Raw genomic sequence first — 23,498 nt, 5'->3', positions numbered from 1 at the left:
GAGAGGGGAAATACATTTCATAACAGGCAAATCCCACTGTGTGATAGATCACCCTTGTGGTAGTGGAACACTAGGGTCATCCTGGAACTTCAGCTCAAAAGTGCTCATAGATAGATAAAGCAACATCCTCATTATTATTACCTGCAGCCGTATGTTCCTCTCCTGCCTGGAGATGTTGATGTGGTGGGGCTGCCCGTTGGCCATGTTGCGCTGGTCCAGGTCGATGGTGAACGGCTCCCTCAGGCCTCCCAGGCTGTAGCGGATCTGAAGTGTTCCTGACAGAGGGAGATGGAATGGCCAGTCAGTCCCAATGTGTATTAATCATATTCATAGAGTTGTCCACCCATTATCTCACAGGCTTTGAAACATGGTTAGAGTATCAAACTCAAGTGGCAATTGTATTTTAAATTAAAATACTAAATTGACCATCACTCTTTCTTTCTGCTGTTTCAGTTATTCATGCATCTGCTTCGGACCATGCCCAACCTGTGTGTTGCACCATTTAATTAGCTATTGAGCTAATTCCCTGTACATTCTGCGTTTCTTTACTGGCTAAACCATTAACTTCACCGTCCAAGCCTTTGAAACTCTTCAAACGGATGGCCAGGATTGCTTTCACAAGCATTTTAAACCCTTTGAGCAGTTGCCCTCTCACCATTGTGTCTGAGCACCACAGCCAGGTAGTCCTGGGTCCTGGAGCTGATGTACACCAGGATGCTGGGGGCGTTGGAGGTGCTGAAGCTGAACACCAGCTCCTCCTGTGTCAGGTTGCCCTCCGTGGGTAGCAGGGGAGACAGGCTCTTCACATCCCTGATGGCTGGAAGGCCCCCCTCGGGAAGGAAGTCGTAACGAACTAGTGTTCCACTCTCGAAGTAGCCACCCACGTCTGATACACACAGGAGACACAAGTCAGCAATACAAAACATCAGCAGATGTTTGAGAAATTGACAAGCGAATTGATATTAGCCTCTCAAAAGCAAAGGGTAAAGTTAGAGTTGTAACACTGTGAAGTTGAAATAAAACGGACACATTTAGAGTTACCATTCTCTCACATGGCTGTGACTATATTTTACCTTCAGTGCAGAAGGGCCCGTCATACGCCGTCAAGGTGCAGTCGCATGAGTAACCGTTATATTTCTCCATGCACTGGCCACCGTTTCTGCAGTGCTGCCCATAGCTGGTGCAGTGGCCAGAGCAGCCAGGCTTCACCCCCGGGGTGACCTTCGCCCTCTCTTCCAGGTCAAGGGTCACACCGTTCATCTTCAGGGCACGGATACATCCTAGGAAGCCCCTCTGGCCACCCGATGCACCTGAAAGATAACGTTTATGACAAAAAGTCTTATTAGACATTTTGGTTTACAACAACTTTGATACCAAGTACACTTCTGATAAAAAAATTGTAAACTCAAGTTTTTTTAACTTGTTAGTTGTTGACTTGACATCCTAATAGCTTTTGACATTGTTTCTGTGTGTAATGTGTAAACTGTGTGGGCCTGTATAAGTCAGGTCCAAACACCATGAGCTGAGCACCAGTTGTCTTACAAACATAGACATATAAACCTGATCATCATTACCCTATGTGGTGGGAGGCAGGAAGGAAGGATGTCTTACCCACATAGAGTTGGCTGTAAAGCTCCAGGCGAGTGTGACCCTGTGGGGGTGCAGGGCGAACCTCCTTGAACTGCCCATCCAGCTGCAGCACAGCCTCCTTCACGTTGCGCTCAGCCACCACCCTGTGCCACTGGTCATCATTAAGAGGAGTGGATGACCTCACACTCAGCTCCACCAGACCATTGCCCACATCAAAGGAAAAGGACACCACCGTGGCAGCTGGGCAGGAGAAGAAAGAGCGGAAGGCATCAGATAAGGTTTTGGGTTTGAAGCTGCCAAACAGGCTTTAGATCTTCAGAAGTGGGGACAAAGGGGATACGGATGCTTTGGGTGAGAAATGACTGAATTATGAGGTAGAAATCTGTCAAGGAGGACGTTTTTGAAGCAAAGATTAAGCTGGGGCTATACAGGAGATTTGAGAGACCTTGGTCTGTTTGGGAGTGGTTAAAAAGTTAACAACCATTTTTAGGGAAACTGAACTTCTACTTCAAGGTTATTATAGTTTTATGTTTTTATATTCTTTTTTATTTCTATTAGTTTTAATATTTTTATTTGATTTTCAGTTTAGTTTCAGTTAGTTTTCAGATCTACTTGCTAGTTTTAGAAAACATTTATATTTCATGTTTATATTACCAATATGGAAAAAAATACATTTCAATATATTTAATGTCACGTAAAATATATTACAAATACATATAGATACATTTGCATGTAATGCCTGAAAATAGAAATGCATGGCTATGACATCTAGTCTACACAGAGTGGCCAAAGTGGTTCCTAATTTGACTTATTTGTATGTTTTACCCCTTTTTCGTGATATCCAATTGGTAGTTACAGTCTTGTCCCATCGCTGCAACTCCCCTACGGACTCAGGAGAGGCGAAGGTCAAGAGCCATGTATCCTCCGAAACATGAAGTCAGCCGCACCAATGTTTCAGAGGAAACACCATCCAGTTGGCACACAAAGTCAGCTTGCAGGCACACGGCCCACCACAAAACCACGAATTTCTGTTCTTGTTCCCAAGAAAGCTAAGGTAACTGAACTAAATGACTATCGCCCCGTAGCAATCGCTTCAGTCATCATGAAGTGCTTTGAGAGACTAGTCAAGGATCATATCACCTCCACCTTACCTGATACCCTAGACTCACTCCAATTTGCTTACCACACCAATAGGTCCACATACGATGCAATCGCCATCACACTGCCCTGTTCATTGACTACAGCTCAGCATTCAACACCATAGTACCCTCCAAACTCATCATTAACCTTGAGACCCTGGGTCTCGACCCTGCCATGTGCAACTGGGTTCTGGACTTCTTGACAGGCCTCCCCAGGTGGTGAAGGTAGGAAACAACATCTCCACTCCGCTGATTCTAAACACTGGGGCCCCACAAGGGTGCGTGCTCAGCCCCCTCCTGTACTCCCTGTTCACCCATGACAGCGTGGCCATGCACGCCTCCAACTCAATCATCAAATTTGCAGACGACACTACAGTGGTAGGCTTGATTACCAACAATGACAAGACAGCCTACAGGGAACAGGTGAGGGCCCTCTGAGTGTGGTGTCAGGAAAATAACCTCTCACTCAATGTCAGCAAAACAAAAGAGATGATCATGGACTTCAGGAAACAGCAAAGGGAGCACCCCCTTATCCACATTGATGGGACAGCAGTTGAGAAGCTGGAAAGATTTAAGTTCCTCTGTGTACATATCACAGACAAACTGAAATGGTCCACACACACAGACAGTGTGGTGAAGAAGGCGCAACAGCGCCTCTTCAACCACAGGAGGCTGAAAAAATGTGGCTTGTCACCAAAAACCATCACTAACTTTTACAGATGCACAATTGAGAGCATCCTGTCGGGCTGTATCACCGCCTGGTACGGCAACTGTACCACCCTCTCCAGAGGGTGGTGCGATCTGCACAACGCATCACCGGGGGCAAACTACCTGCCCTCCAGGACACCTACCACACCCGATGTCACAGGAAGGCAAAAAAGATCATCAAGGACAATAACCACCCGAGCCACTTCCTGTTCACTCCGCTTCCATCCAGAAGGCGAGGTCAGTACAGGTGCATCAAAGCTGGGACAGAGAGATTGAAAAACAGCTTCTATCTCAAGGCCATCAGATTGTTAAACAGCCACCACTTGCACAGAGAGGCGGCTGTCTACCTACAGACCTGATATGATTGGCCACTTTAATAAATGGAACACTAGTCACTTTAATAATGCCTCTTTTAGAATATTTACATATCTCGCATTACTCATTTCATACAGTTGAAGTCGGAAGTTTACATACACCTTAGCCAAATACATTTAAACTCAGTTTTTCCTGACATTTAATCCTAGTAAAAATTCCCTGTCTTAGGTCAGTTAGGATCACCACTTCATTTAAAAAATGTGAAATGTCAGAATAATAGTAGAGAATGATTTATTTCAGCTTTTAATTCTTTCATCACATTCCCAGTGGGTCAGAAGTTTACAGACAGTCAATTAGTATTTGGTAGCATTGTCTTTAAATGGTTTAACTTGGGTCAAACGTTTCGGGTAGCCTTCCACAAGCTTCCCACAATAAGTTGGGTGAATTTTGGCCCATTCCTCCTGACAGAGCTGGTGTAACTGAGTCAGGTTTGTAGGCCTCCTTGCTCGCACACGCTTTTTCAGTTGTGCCCACACATTTTCTATGGGATTGAGGTCAGGGCTTTGTGATGGCCACTCCAACACCTTGACTTTGTTGTTCTTAAGCCGTTTTGGCACAACTTTGGAAGTATGGTTGGGGTCATTGTCCATTTGGAAGACCCATTTGCGACCCAGCTTTCACTTCCTGACTGATGTCTTGAGATGTTGCTTCAATATACCCACATAATTTCCATTCCTCATGATGCCATCTAGTTTGTGAAGTGCACCAGTCCCTCCTGCAGCAAAGCACCCCGACAACATGATGCTGCTACCTCTGTGCTTCACGGTTGGGATGGTGTTCTTCGGCTTGCAAGCCTCCCCTTTTCCTCCAGACATAACGATGGTCATTATGGCCAAACAGTTCTATTTTTGTTTCATCAGATCAGAGGACATTTCTCCAAAAAGTACGATCTTTGTCCCCATGTGCAGTTGCAAACCGTAGTCTGGCTTTTTTATGGCGGTTCTGGGAGCAGTGGCTTCTTCCTTGCTCAAATCAAATCAAATTAAATTTTATTAGTCACATACACATGGTTAGCAGATGTTAATGCGAGTGTAGCGAAATGCTTGTGCTTCTAGTTCCGACAATGCAGTAATAACAACAAGTAATCTAACCTAACAATTCCACAACTACTACCTTATACACGCAAGTGTAAAGGGATAAAGAATATGTACATATAGATATATGAATGAGTGATGGTACAGAACGGCATAGGCAAGATGCAGTACATGGTATAGAGTACGGTATATACCTATGAGATGAGTACTGTAGGGTATGTAAACATAAAGTGGCATAGTATAAGGTGGCTAGTGGTCCATGTATTACATAAGATGGCAAGATGCAGTAGATGATATAGAGTACAGTATATACATATACATAAGAGATGTGTAATGTAGGGTATGTAAACATTATATTAGGTGGCATTGTTTAAAGTGGCTGGTGGTACGTTTTTACATAATTTCCATCAATTCCCATTTTTAAAGTGGCTGGAGTTGAGTCAGTATGTTGGCAGCGGCCGCTAAATGTTAGTGGTGGCTGTTTAACAGTCTGATGGCCTTGAGATAGAAGCTGTTTTTCAGTCTCTCGGTCCCTGCATTGATGCACCTGTACTGACCTCGCCTTCTGGATGATAGCGGGGTGAACAGGCAGTGGCTTGGGTGGTTGTTGTCCTTGATGATCTTTATGGCTTTCCTGTGACATCGGGTGGTGTAGGTGTCCTGGAGGGCAGGTAGTTTGCCCCGGGTGATGCATTCTGCAGACCTCACTACCCTCTGGAGAGCCTTACGGTTGTGGGCGGTTCAGTTGCCGTACCAGGCGGTGATACAGCCCGACAGGATGCTCTCCATTGTGCATCTGTAGAAGTTTGTGAGTGCTTTTGGTGACAAGCCGAATTTCTTCAGCCTCCTGAGGTTGAAGAGGCACTGCTGCGCCTTCTTCACAACGCTGTCTGTGTGGGTGGACCAATTCAGTTTGTCCGTGATGTGTACACCGAGGAACTTAAAACTTTCCACCTTCTCCACTACTGACCCGTCGATGTGGATAGGGGGGTGCTCCCTCTGCTGTTTCCTGAAGTCCACAATCATCTCCTTTGTTTTGTTGACGTTGAGTGTGAGGTTATTTTCCTGACACCACACTCCGAGGGCCCTCACCTCCTCCCTGTAGGCCGTCTCGTCGTTGTTGGTAATCAAGCCTACCACTGTAGTGTCGTCCGCAAACTTGATGATTGAGTTGGAGGCGTGCATGGCCACGCAGTCGTGGGTGAACAGGGAGTACAGGAGAGGGCTCAGAACGCACCCTTGTGGGGCCCCAGTGTTGAGGATCAGCGGGGTGGAGATGTTGTTACCTACCCTCACCACCTGGGGGCGGCCCGTCAGGAAGTCCAGGACCCAGTTGCACAGGGCGGGGTCGAGACCCAGGGTCTCGAGCTTGATGACGAGTTTGGAGGGTACTATGGTGTTAAATGCTGAGCTGTAGTCGATGAACAGCATTCTCACATAGGTATTCCTCTTGTCCAGATGGGTTAGGGCAGTGTGCAGTGTGGTTGCGATTGCGTCGTCTGTGGACCTATTGGGTCGGTAAGCAAATTGGAGTGGGTCTAGGGTGTCCGGTAGGGTGGAGGTGATATGGTCCTTGACTAGTCTCTCAAAGCACTTCATGATGACGGAAGTGAGTGCTACGGGGCGGTAGTCGTTTAGCTCAGTTACCTTAGCTTTCTTGGGAACAGGAACAATGGTGGCCCTCTTGAAGCATGTGGGAACAGCAGACTGGGATAAGGATTGATTGAATATGTCCGTAAACACACCAGCCAGCTGGTCTGCGCATGCTCTGAGGACGCGGCTGGGAATGCCGTCTGGGCCTGCAGCCTTGCGAGGGTTAACACGTTTAAATGTTTTACTCACCTCGGCTGCAGTGAAGGAGAGCCCACAGGTTTTGGTAGCGGGCCGTGTCAGTGGCACTGTATTGTCCTCAAAGCGGGCAAAAAAGATATTTAGCCTGTCTGGGAGCAAGACATCCTGGTCCGCGACGGGGCTGGTTTTCTTTTTGTAATCCGTGATAGACTGTAGACCCTGCCACATACCTCTTGTGTCTGAGCTGTTGAATTGCGATTCTATTTTGTCTCTGTACTGGGACTTTGCCTGTTTGATAGCCTTGCGGAGAGAATAGCTACACTGTGTGTATTCGGTCATGTTTCCGGTCACCTTGCCCTGGTTAAAAGCAGTGGTTCGCGCTTTCAGTTTCACGCGAATGCTGCCGTCAATCCACGGTTTCTGGTTTGGGAATGTTTTAATCGTTGCTGTGGGTACGACATCATCAATGCACTTCCTAATGAACTCGCTCACCGAATCAGCATATTCTTCAATGTTGTTGTTGGACGCAATGCGGAACATATTCCAATCCGCGTGATCGAAGCAGTCTTGAAGCGTGGAATCAGATTGGTCGGACCAGCGTTGAACAGACCTGAGTGCGGGAGCTTGTTGTTTTAATTTCTGTTTGTAGGCTGGAATCAACAAAATGGAGTCGTGGTCAGCTTTTCCGAAAGGGGGGCGGGGGAGGGCCTTATATGCGTCGCGGAAGTTAGTATAACAGTGATCCAGAGTTTTGCCAGCCCTGGTAGGACAATCGATGTGCTGATAGAATTTAGGGAGTTTTGTTTTTAGATTAGCCTTGTTAAAATCCCCAGCTACGATGAATGCAGCCTCAGGGTGTGTGGTTTCCAGTTTACAGAGAGTCAGATAGAGTTCGTTCAGGGCCATCGATGTGTCTGCTTGGGGGGGAATATATACGGCTGTGATTATGACCGAAGAGAATTCCCTTGGTAGATAATGCGGTCGACATTTGATTGTGAGGAGTTCTAGATCAGGTGAACAGAATGACTTGAGTTCCTGAGTGTTGTTATGATGATCACACCACGTCTCGTTAATCATGAGGCATACCCCCCCCGCCCCTCTTCTTACCAGAAAGATGTTTGTTTCTGTCTGCGCGATGCGTGAAGAAACCAGCTGGCTGCACCGACTCCGTTAGCGTCTTTTGAGTTAGCCATGTTTCCGTGAAGCAGAGCACGTTGCAATCCCTGATGTCTCTCTGGAATGTTACCCGTGCTCGGATTTCATCGACCTTATTGTCAAGAGACTGGACATTGGCGAGTAGTATGCTAGGGAGTGGAGCGCGATGTGCCCGTCTCCGAAGCCTGACCAGGAGACCGCTACGTTTGCCCCTTTTACGGCGTCGCGTAGGCTCCCCGGCTGGGATCAGGTCCATTGTATTGGGTGGAAGGCAAAACACTGGATCCGTTTCGGGAAAGTCATATTCCTGGTAGGAACGGTGGTTAGTTGACGTTACTCGTATATTCAGTAGTTCCTCCCGACTGTATGTAATGAAATCTAAGATCACCTGGGGTACCAATGTAAGAAATAACACATAAAAAAACAAAATATTGCATATTTTCCAAGGAACGCGAAGCGAGGCTGCCATCTCGCTCGGCGCCGGAAGAAGAGAGTGAGTGACCTTTCAAGTTAGGTCGATATAGGACTCGTTTTACTGTGGATTAGATACTTTTGTTCCTGTTTCCTCCAGCATCTTCACAAGGTCCTTTGCTGTTGTTCTGGGATTGATTTTCACTTTTCGCACCAAAGTACGTTCATCTCTAGGAGACAGAACGCGTCTCCTTCCTGAGCGGTATGACGGCTGCGTGGTCCCATGGTGTTTATACTTGCGTACTATTGTTTCTTTTTTTTCTCCACCTGTCCTCGTTATTGTCGCCACCCCTCCAGGTGTCGCTCATTTTCCCCAGTGTATTTATCCCTGTGTTTCCTGTCTCTCTGTGCCCGTTCGTCTTGTACGTTTCCAAGTCAACCAGCGGTTTTCCCGTTCTGCTTTTAGCATTCTCCTTTTTATAGTCCTCCTGGTTTTGACCCTTGCCTGTTTCTGGACTTTGTACCCGCCTGCCTGACCATTCTGCCTGCCTTGACCATGAGCCTGTCTGCCATTCGGTACCTCCTGGACTCTGATCTGGTTTTGACCTTTTTTGCCTGTCCACGACCATTCTCTTGCCTACCTCTTTGGATAAATACACATTGTAAGACTCCAACCACCTGCATCTGGGTCTCACCTTGTGCCTTGATATTAGCGGTGTTATGGTGCATTCGTAACCAAGTGGAAATTTACTACGGATGGGAAAGATCCACTTGAACTGCCCTCCAACTCGTAATTACTAGTTAAATCAACCATGAATCAATCCCCTTGTGACAGGGGGAATGGAAGCTTGTTGTGTGCAACAGGGAGTGGCAATTGAATGCAAGATTAACAAAATATTTTTTGTTACATTTCTAGCCTGTATATCTATGGGTAACAGGGTTGACGTGTTATGCTCGACCCGCTCAGTTTTTCAACAAAACACCAGAAAATTGCCAAAAAGAGTAGAACCAGCTCACTTGCACTATGATTTGACTATTAGATATTCATTTCTCTTTTGAAATAAATATTTTAAAAGGAATACTGTAGTTTCACCATATTACAATGAGAGTTCAGTTCACAATGTTGACCTTAAAATGAGGAACAGGAAATAAATGACTTCACATTAAATAATCTTCAGAAATAACTTTGTAAAAGCAATAACTAGGGCTTTACAATGATGGTGAAAAGTTTTTTTTTTTTTTTTTAAGTTAGTGGGTTAAAATCTTCCTAGAAGTCAGAGGGTGCACGGAGGGATGTCAAAATGCCAAATGTTGGCACTTTAGCAAGTCTTTATTCATATTGAAAATCAGATTTATTGAATTATCCATGTGGTCTATTTAAAGGGCAATTCATTTAATATAAACAGGCTTTTAAAATTCAATATTGGTGCGCAATTTCTACTTAACATATCGAAAGGACTGCTTTTGTGGAACGACCCAGTACACGTTAAGTTTTGGATGTTGGTTGCAATGCTCTTGTCAGGTAAGTTTGTTTATTTGCCATATGCACATGAAAGACATGGAGTTTCTACATGACCGATAATGTATCATTTATTTTTGTAGTCATTTAGTTAAGTGTCTATACAAAGTCTACACCCCTCTTGAATTTCTTCAAATGTTATTATGTTACATAGTGTGATTAAAATGTATTTAATTGTCATTTTTTGTCAGTGATCTACACAAAATACTCTTATGTCAAAGTGGAAGACCTTGATTAAATACATTTTAGAAACACCTTTGGCAGCAATTACAGCTGTGAGTCTTCTTGGGTAAGTTTCTGATAAACTATAGATAGCTGTATTGTCCATTTTCTTTATTTTTTTTATGTCAAGCTCTGTCAAAGTGTTGAGGCAAGCTCTGTCAAGGTGTTGAGGGTCATGGCTAGACAGCCATTTTCAAGTCTTGCCATAGATTTTCAAGCAGATTTAAGTCAAAACTGTAACTTGGCCACTCAGGAGCATTCTCTGTCTTCTTTGTAAGCAACTCCAGTGTAGATTTGGCTTTGTTTCCTAGGTTATTGTCCTGAATTCCTCTCTTACACGGAACCCAAACCGGCTGCGCGCGTGCGCCATCGTGCATACATTTATTTTGTCACCCTACACCAAACGTGATCACAATACGCAGGTTAAAATATCAAAACAAACTCTGAACCAATGACATTAATTTGGGGACAGGTCAAAAAGCATTAACATTTATGGCAATTTAGCTAGTTAGCTTGCACTTGCTAGCTAATTTGTTCTATTCACCTAGCTTGCTGTTGCTAGCTAATTTGTCCTGGGATATAAACATTAGGTTGTTCTTTTACCTGAAATGCAACAAGGCCCTCTACTCCGACAATTAATTCACACATAAAACGGTCAACCGAATCGTTTCTAGTCATCTCTCCTCCTTCCAGGCTTTTTCATCTTTGAACTTATATGGTGATTGGCATCTAAACATTCATAGTATTACCACGACAACTGGCAACACAGTTAGTCTTTCAATCACCCACATGGGTATAACCAATTAGGAGATGGCACGTGGGTACCTGCTTCTGTAACAGTATAACTTTACGTCGTCCCCTCGCCCCGACACGGGCGCGAACCAGGGACCCTCTGCACACATCAACAGTCACCCATGAAGCGTCGTTACCCATCGCTCCACAAAGGCTGCGGCACTTGCAGAGCAAGGGGCAACCCTACTTAATGTCTCAGAGCAAGTGACGTAACTGATTGAAATGCTACTAGCGCGTACCCGCTAACTAGCTATCCATTTCACATCCGTTACACTCACCCCCCTTTCAACCTCCTCCTTTTCCGCAGCAACCAGTGATCCGGGTCAACAGCATCAATGTAACAGTATAACTTTACGTCGTCCCCTCGCCCCGACACGGGCGCGAACCAGGGACCTTCTGCACACATCAACAACGGTCGCCCACGAAGCGTCGTTACCCATCGCTCCACAAAAGCCGCGGCCCTTGCAGAGCAAGGGGCAACCCTACTTAATGTCTCAGAGCAAGTTACGTAACTGATTGAAATGCTACTAGCGCGTACCCGCTAACTAGCTAGCCATTTCACATCGGTTACACTTCTATAAAACAATAAGGAGATGGGAGAGGCAGGACTTGCAGCGCGCAGATGCTCGTTGACACGCGCGAGCAGTGTGGGTGCAATAATTGAATAACATAGATTTCTACATTTATTTTGCAACGCGAGCGGTGTAGTCAGGGTATTAGTGTCAGGTGTAAAGCAGACTGAAGCAGGTTTTCCTCTAGGATTTTGCCTGTGCTTAGCTCCATCCCATTTATTTTCACTGTCATTTAGGTCATTATTGAGTCACTACAATGTGGTTGATCCATCCTCAGTTTTCTTCCATCACAGCCATTGAACTCTGTAGCTGTTTTAAAATCCCCAATGGCCTCATGGTGACATTACTAAGCAGTTTCCCTCCTGCCCTGCAGCTCAGTTCAGAAGGATGACTGCATCTTTGATGTGTCTGGGTGGTTTAATACATCTTCCACAGCACAATTATTAACTTGACCATGGTTAAATATATATTCAATGTCTCATTTGTTATTATTACCCATCTACCAATCACTGCTCTTCTTTGAGGCTTTCAAAAAGCTCCCTGGACTTTGTTGAATCTGTGCTTGAAATTCAATACTTGACTCAGGGACCTTACAGATGTATGTATGGGAGACAGAGGAAGGGTAGTCAATCAAAAATCATGTCAATCCCTATTATTTGACACAGAGTGAGTAACTTATTATGTGATTTGTTATGCCAAATTTTACTTCTGAACTCATTTAGGCTTGTCTAAACAAAGGGGGTGAATAGTTGTGCAATGACTATATTTTATACTGAACAAAAATGTAAACGCAACATGTAAAGTGTTGGTCCCATGTTTCATGAGCTGAAATAAAATATACATTTTCCATAAGCATAAAAAGCTTTTATCTCTTAAATTTTGTGCACAAATTTGTTTACAACTCTGTTAGTGAGCATTTATCCCTTGCCAAGATAATCCATCCACCTGACAGGTGTGGCATATCAAGAAGCTGATTAAACAGCATGATCATTACACAGGTGCACCTTGTACTGGGGACAGTTTTGTCACACAACACAATGCCACACCGCCAAAATTGTTTTTAATTTACCTTGGTTTCACAGTAACTTTATGCAGTTACTGCTAACATGACCACAATTTTCTCTAAAACACAATGCAATAGAGGCAGGATACTTGTCCACATGATTAAGCATGTATTTACGGTTACTAACCACCGGTCCTGAGATTCATCATTACGCACACCTGGCACTCATCATTACGTACACCTGTGAATCATTATGCACACCTGGACTCCATTACCTTCATAATTTCCTCCCCTTTATATGTCACTCTCCAGTGGGTATTGTTCTTGTGTATCGGCGGTCTGCCTTATGTTAGTGTTGTGTTCTTGGTTTTGTTGTTTTATTAAAACGTGGCACCTGCTTCCGACTCACCGCCCCATCATTACAGATTAACACCTCACCTATGGGAAGCACCAGGGATTTTTTTTTTTGTGTCAGTGTAAATGACGTCGGTCCGGGAGCCGCACAGGCTCTCCTGCCTCTGCCAGATTGCCAGGCTAGCCGGCTCGTCGGGCTTTCATGCATCAGCCGGTCTGTCAGGTTCCCGCGCCCCAGCCGGCTCGACAGGTTCCTGCGCCCCAGCTGGCTCGACAGGTTCCTGCGCCCCAGCTGGCTCGACAGGTTCCCGCGCTTTAGCAGGGGTGACTGGTCCGCTCCTGATCCCCGGGTTCGTCCCCTTTGTCGGCATCCTGCGGCTGGAGCTGCACGTCAGGGAGGGGGTAATGTCACGTATACTCCCTCTCTGGGCTCTAGGTCATCAGGCTGCTGATTATCCCGCACACCTGTCACCATCATCAAGCGCACCAGCGCCTCATGACACTCACCTGGCATCCATCACCTCCTTGATTATCTTCCCTATATCTGTCCCTCCCCTTGGTCCTTTCCTCAGGTGTTATTGCCTCTGTTTGATGTTGGTGCGTTGTGTTTCGTGTTTATTGTTTTGTTTATTTATTAAAACACTCACTCGCTGTACTTGCTTCCCGACTCTCAGTGCACTTGTTACACATTAACTCATTTTTGACCAAATGAGCAGTTACTGCTTTTTTGCTTGGTACGGCAGCACAGATGTCTCAAGTTTCGAGGGAGTGTGCAATTTGCATGCTGACTGCAGGAATGTCCACCAGAGCTTTTGCCAGAGAATTGAATGCAGCGTGACACATATCCTTCGCATAGAGGCTGTTGATTGTGGCCTGTGGAATGTTGTCCCACTTCTCTTAAATGGCTGTGCCAAGCTGCTGGATATTGTCGGTAACTGGAACACGCTGTCGCACGCATAGATCCAGAGCATCCCAAACATGCTCAATGGGTGACATGTTTGAGTATGCAGGCCATGGAAGAACTGGGACATTTCCAGCTTCCAGGAATTGTGTACAGATCATTGCGATATGGGGCCGTGCACTATCATGCTGAAAGACGAGGTGATAGCAGGGGATGAATAGCACAACAATGGACCTTGTGATCCCGTCACGGTATTTCTGTGCGTTCAAATTGCCATCGATAAAATTAAATTGTGTTCGTTGTCCATAGCTTATGCCTGCCCACACCAAAAAACCCTCGCCACCATGGGGCACTGTTCACAATGTTGACATCAGCAAACCGCTCACCCACACGATACCATACACGCTGTCTGCCATCTGCCCGGTACAGTTGAAACCCGGATTTATCTGTGAAGAGAACACTTCTCCAACGTACCTGTGGCCAACGAAGGTGAGCATTTGCCCACCGAAGTCAGTTACGACACCGAACTGCAGCCAGGTCAAGACCCTGGTGAGGACGACGAGCATGCAGATGAGCTTCCCTGAGACGGTTTCTGACAGATTCTGCAAGAATTCTTCAGTTGTGCAAGCCCACAGTTTAATCATCTGTCTGTGTTGCTGGTCTGAGACGATCCCTCAGGTGAAGAAGCCGGATTTGGAGGTCCTGGGCTGGCGTGGTTACATGTGGTCTGCAGTTGTGAGGCTGGTTGGGACGTACTGCCAAATTGTCTAAAACGATGTTGGAGGTGGCATATGGTAAAGAAATTAATATTTAAATTATCTGGCAACAGCTCTGGTGGACATTCTTGCAGTCAGCATGCCAATTGCACAAACTTTAAAAACTTGAGACAAACTTGAGACATCTGTTGCATTGTTGTATTTTGTTGTCTGACAAAACTGCAAATTCTAGAGTGGCATTTTATTGTCCACAGCACAAGGTGCACCTGTGTAATGACCATGCTGTTTAATCAGCTTCTTGATATGCCACACCTGTTAGGTGGATAGGTTATCTTGGCAAATGAGAATGCTCACTAACAGGGATATAAACACATTTCTGCACAGAATTTGAGAGAAATAAGCTTTTTTGTGCATATGGAAAATTTCTGGGATCTTTTATTTAATCTCACTAAACACGGGACCAACCCTTTACATGTTGTGTTCATATTTTTGGTCAGTATAAAACGGAACATAATTCATGATGGTTTTTATTTTATTTTAGTTCGTTTTGGAGTCAAAGATAATAGTTTCAGCATAGTTTTAGTTTTTCAAACAGGTTTGTTCATTACAGTATTTGATTTCGGTTTACTACATTGGTTATTATTGATTTGTTTTTGTTTTTTGTTTTTTGTTTCAGTTTTTGTTTACTATAATAACCTTGGTCTGCTTACATACATTATTGACTTTTCAATGAATGTGAAGTAAGCTGTCATACAATTTACAGGCCTTGAAATATTGTTACTGGTATCATGATGATTTGAAACATGAAAGACTGACAATATTGCATTTATAGCTCTGAAAAATGTCAAATTTTCTAGATGTGTTTTTGACAAGTACCTATCAGACCATGACACCTATAAATGCGTAAGGCAGACAAATACTCCAGTAGTGAGATAGATCTCCTCTTCACAGCGGCACAGTTTGCTCATTTCCCCCTCTGTCAATCGTCATTTACTTCATTGAAACACTGCTGACAAGTGTCATCATACCCCCTGTTGGGTCCAATTCCCCCGAGACAAACGCCACATACCGACAACCTGTCTGTAATCACTCAACATCCTTTCTGATTGTTTAATCCACATCAATCACAGAGATCCAGGTTACCATCGAGTAATGAGATTTCACAGGGATTGTAATAGAGCGCTTTCCACTAACCAGGGGTCTCATCCTGGACCACCTTTCATTGGGAGAATCATTCTTTGATTTGATTTCCCAACCGACTCAATAGATCTATATTGAAGGGAGCTGTCTGATTACATTTGTTCTCCATTCAGAGCATGTACTGAAGCTGTGGAGATGACATAGGGGAGCCCTGTCAATCATAGATCCACCTGTTCAGAGCAGATGCTCGGCCTGCAGGACTGGCAGAGAACCTCCTGAAGCTCAGAGAAGAATTTTGGAGGGGGGCCAAGTCTCATTAAAACAACTGCCATTGCCAAGCTCTAAAGAAAAATTCTAATGCATAACGGTACTCTAGAGTTTTGAGTGAAAAATTATTTAAAACACAAAAGCTTAGAAGGGGCTCAGTAAATCCATTTCTCTTGGCAGACTAATACTGTACCTTGTGAATATTAAAATGGGGGGAAACTATTAAATATGAAATGTTTTTTACAGAATATTTTCTGTCCGTGTCTCTAAAGAAGAGACACTGTTTCTTCAGAGCGACTGAATCACTGTAATAATACTGCTCAAATACTGTCAACTCATTGCACCAAAAGATGGCGTCAGTAAAGCTTGAAGCCTGCCAGAGAAAAAGGGTCAGAAACAATAACAAATGGGGCCTGAGGCGATGGAAGCAGCTCAAAGATATTTCTGACCATTGATCTTTCCCAGCGGAAGGAAACTGCTCCCCCACCAGCTCAAAAATCATGCTTAAATGTCACTGGAAACCAATTTGATCTAACAATACCATTTCCAAACAGGGTTCCCACTGTGCTGGTGAACTTTAAGTTAATACTGACTTCCAGCCATTTCTAAAGCGCTAAAGTTTAATATCTGATGAAAAAATGACAGAAGTATAGCCTGCAATCGATGAGATCAATGGCAGCCTTTATGGAGAGCACTAGAGGTACTTTGGGAGGGTTGGTCTTCTAACATGTTCTCTGACTCTACAGTACACACACACTGGTGCCCCAAAATTCACTCTACCATCTTGTTACAGTCCCCAAGAGCTGACTGTGGAGATTTACTAAGAACTGAATGTTGTTTTACAGTAGCTCTCATGGAACATGGCACGTGACACTTGCTTAGTGGCTGGTGGTTTGTTTTTTAGTAGGAACAAGAGATTCTTGTTTTTTGGCTGCAAGATAGGCATGATCCTTTTTGACTTAGAGGAAAGACTTAGTGGAAAGTCTAGGTCGATATCTACTGTGAATAAGCCTCACTAACACTGTCCAAACCACTGAATTTATACTGCATCTATACATTATATATTGTAATGGTAGTTTTTTTTGCAGATGTGGAGGTAGAGCTTTGATACTGAACTGCACACACATCCATAATACAGGTCTACAGGTAGTGTATATCGACCTGTTACTGAGTAGTAGTACACTCACCTTTTAGCTCCAGGCGGATGAAGTCAGCATTGCCAAGGTTCTCCAGAAAGACACCATAAGATGAGGAAGTCTTGAAATAGAAAGAGATGTCAGCACTGGTCTCCCCTTGGAAGGTAGGGAAGTGCAGGTATGATGCAGGTGTGTTGAAGGATGCTGCGTTCCAGTAGTTACCTGGGAAACAGACAGGAAAGAGGAATAATTCTCATTGTGTTGCCTGTGTACATTACTGATTGGCATTCTAAGGTGTGGAAATGATAACAAACTCACCATCTCCTTGACAACGCAGTGGACCCACAGTCAACTTAGCCTCTGAGCCAGCACGGTTAGTGTCACCAACTACCACCTGACTCACAGGCAGATGGTCTTTATACACAAGGAGACCAGAGTCCTCTCTCCTAAAAAAATACATCACAAAACTATATGAAATACAGAGGAAAATCTTCACTACAAAAGGCACAACAGTAAGATTGTAGCACAAAGAAAATGTTACAATGTATTACTTGATACATTTCAGGATAACTAGATCGAGCTTACGTTTCCATACTGTAGCATTTCATCTCTAGTGTTGGAGTCACTCACCACCGCGTTTGGTCAGCGTCACAGTTGCAGTAATACTTGGGGTCGGTGCAGTTTCTCTCGATTCCACAGGCACACTTCTGGATTCCTGGTCCTGAACCACCCCAGTAATAATGCCTCTCATTGGCCCTGCCAACCCACCATGTGAATGGGGACCCAGCTGCAAAATAACAGCATGAATCAGCACAGAACATACCAAAACAACAAAATACTCAATACATAAGCATGATGCTACATTATTTGTGTATATCTAAACAAATGACCATAGTCTAAGCTGTTTCATTTACTCTTCTGCTGGTATACAAATAATACAATGCTACCTTTGTTGATGTCAATCTTTCATGGCAAATAGCATTGAAGTTGAGATGGGTCTATTGATGCATATTGTATGAATACGTCAGACGCCATAAAACGGTTATGTACAAGCCTACAGTATGTATAGACCCTCATGTACAGCACAAGCGTTACCAGATGATCCGTTTCCCTCACTCCGTTTGACACTTTACTTTTTATTGATTGAGAGAAGCTCTGTGGTCTATTAATCAGCTATTCACCCTGTTTCACCCGTGCACCAACAGCATCACAGACAGATAGTCTTATTCAGCACTCCAGGTAATAAAAAATGACTCGCTCTAGGGAATGGGAAAATAACTGGTGTGAGGAATCACATCAAGTGGAAATGTCTGTTCTATAGATGGACAAACAAGATCATTTATCAAGGCAAACACTCCCCAGGGCGTTTGTTCTTCTTCAACATCTCCACCATCCTTGTGTTGTGTACTGACTACTGCATCATCTCTAGAAACTTTTAAAAGCACTCTTGTGTTTTGCTGTTTACAATGTGAATTATGCGTTTGAATTATTTTCATATTTTTCCGAATAATCAGACAATGGTCATGTCTGCCATAACAATAAGCAGTGGGAAAAGATAAAAAAAAATAAAAAAAAATGTTTACAGTCATTTTTAAAAGACAAGAAAGTGTTATTTAATTAGAGCCAAACGATTAGGCACTTTCCATCTTGTCATTGTTACTTATCAGCAGCACCTGGCAAAAATTGCCCTCCAGTGAATGACAAATATTAATTGAATGAAAAATAATAATAGGTTTGTAGTACATTATCAAAGGGGACGGTGAAACATTTATGCAGTGTTTACATCAATGGGGAAATAATATTGGAAGGATAATGCGTCTGAGGTTTTTAGCAGCTGGGGTGGTCTGTTCATCACACACGCCTTCCTAGATATCTCCCAAAATTGTTTCAGTAATAGCCAGGGGGATACATAGTGAGGTGGTGAGGCTCCAGGGAAAGAACAAAGGCTGTTACACTGGTTGTTTCCTGCGAGGTACCTATGTTCCACACTGGTCCCCACATGCAGGGGAGAGAGTGGGATATGGAGAGAGAGAGAGAGAGAAAGGGAGGGGGGAAAGAGACAGAGAGACACACACACAGAGAAAGGGGGTTGGATGGAGAGAGGAGGCTGGATAGAGAGAGAGTGGAAGGAGATTGGGGGGAGCAGTGTGGACTAGTGCTGTGTATTCCCTGGATATAAAGTAATCAATAATTCAGGTTATTTATGGTGATGAGAAGGAGACAGGCTGAGGGCCTGGAGGCCAAGCGTCCCCCCGTTGAGTGAGAGGGGAGAGGCACACCAGCAAGGGGATAATGTCAGGTAGAGTAGGCTTCTATTCCTCAATACTGGTTGAATGGGCACCACTGGGGCCAACACAATAAGACTACCAAATGAGGGAGAAATAGTACAGCCAGGCAGTCTTCTGACCAGGGAATGTGTGACTCCTCATCTCTTTCAACTCACTGATGCTGCCACCCTTTCACCATGCTAAACAGCTGTCGAGCGGCAAGGTGTACAGAGCTCACCAGAACACGAATGATGTGTGGGTTTTATCTGTCAACATCTCCAGTCAGTCCGACCATTGTCTCAGATTCTAACACATCCAAAGGATTTGATGAAAACTTGTTATGCTGGTCATACAGTTGAAGCCGGAAGTTTGCATACACTTAGGTTGGAGTCATTAAAACTCGTTTTTCAACCACTCCACACATTTCTTGTTAACAAACTATAGTTTTGGCAAGTCGGTTAGGACATCTACTTTGTGCATGACACAAGTTCAACAATTTTTTACAGACAGATTATTTCACTTATAATTCACAGTATCGCAATTCCAGTGGGTCAGAAGTTTACATACACTAAGTTGACTGTGCCTTTAAACAGCTTGGAAAATTCCAGAAAATGACATCATGCTTTAGAAGCTTCTGATAGGCTAATTGACATAATTTGAGTCAATTGGAGGTGTACCTGTGGATGTATTTCAAGGCCTACCTTCAAACTCAGTGCCTCTTTGCTTGACATCATGGGAAAATCAAAAGAAATCAGCCAAGATCTCAGAAAAAAGATTGTAGACATCCACAAGTCTGGTTCATCCTTGGGAGCAATTTCCAAACGCCTGAAGGTACCACGTTCATCTAAACAAACAATAGTGCGCAAGTATAAACACCATGGGACCATGCAGCCGTCATACCGCTCAGGAAGGAGACGCGTTCTGTCTCTTAGAGATGAACGTACTTTGATGCGAAAAGTGAAAATCAATCCCAGAACAACAGCAAAGGACCTTGTGAAGATGCTGGAGGAAACAGGAACAAAAGTATCTATATCCACAGTAAAACAAGTCCTATATCAACATAACCTGAAAGGCCGCTCAGCAAGGAAGAAGCCACTGCTCCAAAACCGCCATAAAAAAGCCAGATTACGGTTTGCAACTGCACATGGGAACAAAGATCGTACTTTTTGGAGAAATGTCCTTTGATCTGATGAAACAAAAATAGAACTGTTTGGCCATAATGACCATCGTTATGTTTGGAGGAAAAAGGGAGAAGCTTGCAAGCCGAAGAACACCATCCCAACCTTGAAGCACGGGGGTGGCAGCATCATCTTGTGGGGGGTGCTTTGCTGCAGGAGGGACTGGTCCACTTCACAAAATAGACGGCATCATGAGGCAGGAAAATCATGTGGATATATTGAAGTAACATCTCAAGACATCAGTCAGAAAGTTAACGCTGGGTCGCAAATGGGTCTTCAAAATGGACAATGACCCCAAGCATACTTCCAAAGTTATGTCAAAATGGTTTAAGGACAACAGTCAAGGTATTGGATTGGCCATCACAAAGCCCTGACCTCAATCCCATAGAAAATGTGTGGGCAGAACTGGAAAAGCGAGTGCGAGCAAGGAGGCCTACAAATCTGACTCAGTTACACCAGCTCAGGAATTGTGAAAACTGAGTTTAAATGTATTTGGCTAACGTGTATGTAAACTTCTGACTTCAACTGTATATACTTTGAGAGAATGCACAAATGGCAAAACCTCAAGTTCAGAACTCTTTGGACCCTCAGGGGGAACGGCTGTCGCTTGATAGCACCAGATGAGATGAGAAACTGAAACAAGGTAAAAAACGGCAAACAAAACAACACTAGATTGTTGGAAGACACTGAAGAGCCTTTGGGTTTCTGTGGCTGTCATGGAATTTCAGTTGTAATATTTCCTGTAGTTGGCTTGAGGAAATGAAACAGTTCCAGTTGCCACAGATAGTATTCCTCTTTTCCATGAGATGGGAAGAGAGCCACTGGAATAAGCACTTGGGTCTCTTCTATGAGTAATGACAAGGGATGACAACTACTGTGACGCTATCTAATGTACGCCTGCTTGCCTTCTCATCTTGTGAAACACTTGCCAAATAAAATAGATAAGAATTTTCTAGATTTGTCGCCCAAATGCTAATAACCATCTGCTATACAATCTGACAACACTTAAATGAACATTCATCAAAAACAAATACTGGGAAGGGAAAGGAGAAGACGGCATATTCTTGGCATATTATTTCTCCAAATGCATAAATTACAGTGTGTCTTTGTTGGAAATAATAGTATTTCCCTTTAGAAACAGATCCTTTTCTCAGATATACATATGAGCACACAAAAACACATACAAACACCAAAAAACACACAATGTCCTCTTTACCTGGGTTATTGAGCAGTCGAGACATTCGACAGGCGTAGGCTACATGCTGTTCACAGTACTCTGCACTGCTCGTGATGGCTGTCACCTGTCACAGGGAGAGAAAACAGGGTTCGAGCAAAGCAGAATGCATAACATTTAGTAATTGAGGATCGTAGCGGAGCTGAGTGAAAATACACTGAGAGAACATCTTTAATAAACAATGTAGCTAGCTAGTGCCTTCGACAGTAACATAAAAATGCATTTACAATACACATAGGGCTGGTTTCTCTACACAAAGAATAACCATGGAGGTTCTCCATTGAGCATGGTTCTCAGTCCAAAACTAGACTTAATTCGTGTCCGTTAAAACTGCCAATAAAACCCATGTTTCTTTTCCATTGAGCTGGTTCCATCATGAATGGGTGATGATGTCATAGGGTCATAAGGTAGTAAGGTCACCTGCTCTGTGGACATGTTGTAGTTGAGCTGCAGAAAAGCCTTCCTCTCCAAGTCTGAGCCACTCACTGAGGTCTGGGGAGACAGGTTGTTTCTCACTGTAGTCCACACCTTGTCCTCTGCAAAATAGTCAACAACACCATCAAAAACCAGTCAGCGTGACCAATATTTACAGGAGAGGAACGAAATGTAGGTCAGCTATCCCAGTGGTCAAAACTGATTGCCATGATGTTACTACAATCAGAAGAAGAACAATACTTCATTGATCCATTTTCCTTGCAGTCCACAGAAAATTTAAGTCCTCCGGTTGCTGGCCCGCCTCTCTAACGTCTAGGTTACCTGCCACCCCAAATTACAACCAAACACCAGATTTAGTTGTATTCTGGTTATAATGATGTCATTTCAACCAGATTTGCCTGCTGGGATGGGATAAAATCATTTGATGCCATAAAGGTTAAGTGGATTATCTGTTCGGTAGGTTTGGGAGGTACTATACTCTTACCAGTCATGTTGCAGTTGACTTTGAAGGGGCCTACGGGACCACTCCCATCAGGGTCGATCCAGTACGTCCCAGATGTTTTACCAAGATGTTTGTATTCCTCACAGGACTGTTCATACACGGCTGGAGAAGAGGAATACACACGCGAGAGAGGAAACCACATGTATTATGGAGCTTACATTACAGCAGAATTACTTATTCATCATTATAAATCCAGGAGTTTCCCCATGGGGTTTTAATGTCAGTGAGGTGAATGTGCAAAAATGTAACTGATGTTTCAGATGGGTCCCTGAGGGTATGAATAATGAGAGATCATAGATTAAGATGTCCATATACTGTATGAAGATGTCTTGATAGGCTGAGGAGGATACTTACATGTATGGCATGTAGCCCCAGTGTAGCCTGTCCCATTGCAGGAGCACCTGAAACTGTCCCAGGTTTGAGTGCATCGGCCTCCATGTTCACAGTGGTTAGGTACACATCTGTGGGGGGGTAGATCACATGATGAAGTAGCAGAAGTGCCGTCTAATTGAACTACTTTGACCTTTGTGAAACTACAGATGTAGGATCATAATTTGAGCCAGTCTGCTACAGCAGGGAAATAATCCTGCAGCAACCGGAAATGTGAATTATTATGTGGATTATAATTAATTAATGATTTTGTAGGGGTTGATACATTTTTTGTAAGGGAAAATTAAGTATGAAATTTCAAAGTAGAAATGACAAACATCAGAAGCCTTTTTAAACCTCAAATACGTTACACATTCTCCTGCAACGGAGTGATCAAATTAAGATCCTACATCTGTACAGATGGGACAGAAAAGGATAGATCGTAGGGATAACTTTCCTAGTGTGCATCCTGCAAATATCATCTACCCTCAAAAATGAATTCATTTGAGGCTGCATACATTTGGTACTTCTTCAAATCATATTCACATGACAAAGAAGTGCCGTCTAATTGAAATACGCTGACCTTAGTGAGACAACGGGGGTTAAATATCACTGTGGTGTCTCTGTGTCGTGACAGTAATCAGCCAACCCGCAGAGCTGTGAGGAGGTTTGTGACCTTTTTTTCCAT

The 23,498-nt window shown here is 43.9% G+C and overlaps 1 protein-coding gene across 2 annotated transcripts in view; it reads right to left on the bottom strand.

The window, feature by feature from the left end:
- Nucleotides 1-23,498, bottom strand: part of LOC129824078 (contactin-associated protein-like 2) — a 65,135-nt gene that overhangs the window by 13,017 nt on the left and 28,620 nt on the right. For both annotated transcript variants that reach the window (XM_055883389.1, XM_055883388.1), the window contains 11 exons: nucleotides 22,796-22,902; nucleotides 22,424-22,543; nucleotides 21,925-22,040; nucleotides 21,487-21,571; nucleotides 17,456-17,612; nucleotides 17,144-17,271; nucleotides 16,877-17,047; nucleotides 1,612-1,830; nucleotides 1,074-1,310; nucleotides 656-886; nucleotides 142-275 (listed from right to left, as the gene is read on the bottom strand). In XM_055883389.1, coding sequence (XP_055739364.1) covers nucleotides 142-275; nucleotides 656-886; nucleotides 1,074-1,310; nucleotides 1,612-1,830; nucleotides 16,877-17,047; nucleotides 17,144-17,271; nucleotides 17,456-17,612; nucleotides 21,487-21,571; nucleotides 21,925-22,040; nucleotides 22,424-22,543; nucleotides 22,796-22,902 — 1,705 coding nt within the window. The remainder of the gene's footprint in view (nucleotides 1-141; nucleotides 276-655; nucleotides 887-1,073; nucleotides 1,311-1,611; nucleotides 1,831-16,876; nucleotides 17,048-17,143; nucleotides 17,272-17,455; nucleotides 17,613-21,486; nucleotides 21,572-21,924; nucleotides 22,041-22,423; nucleotides 22,544-22,795; nucleotides 22,903-23,498) is intronic.

This window comes from Salvelinus fontinalis, chromosome 26, assembly GCF_029448725.1.
Source record: "Salvelinus fontinalis isolate EN_2023a chromosome 26, ASM2944872v1, whole genome shotgun sequence".
NCBI classification, from domain to species: domain Eukaryota; kingdom Metazoa; phylum Chordata; class Actinopteri; order Salmoniformes; family Salmonidae; genus Salvelinus; species Salvelinus fontinalis.
This window is presented reverse-complemented; position numbering and strand designations above follow the sequence as displayed.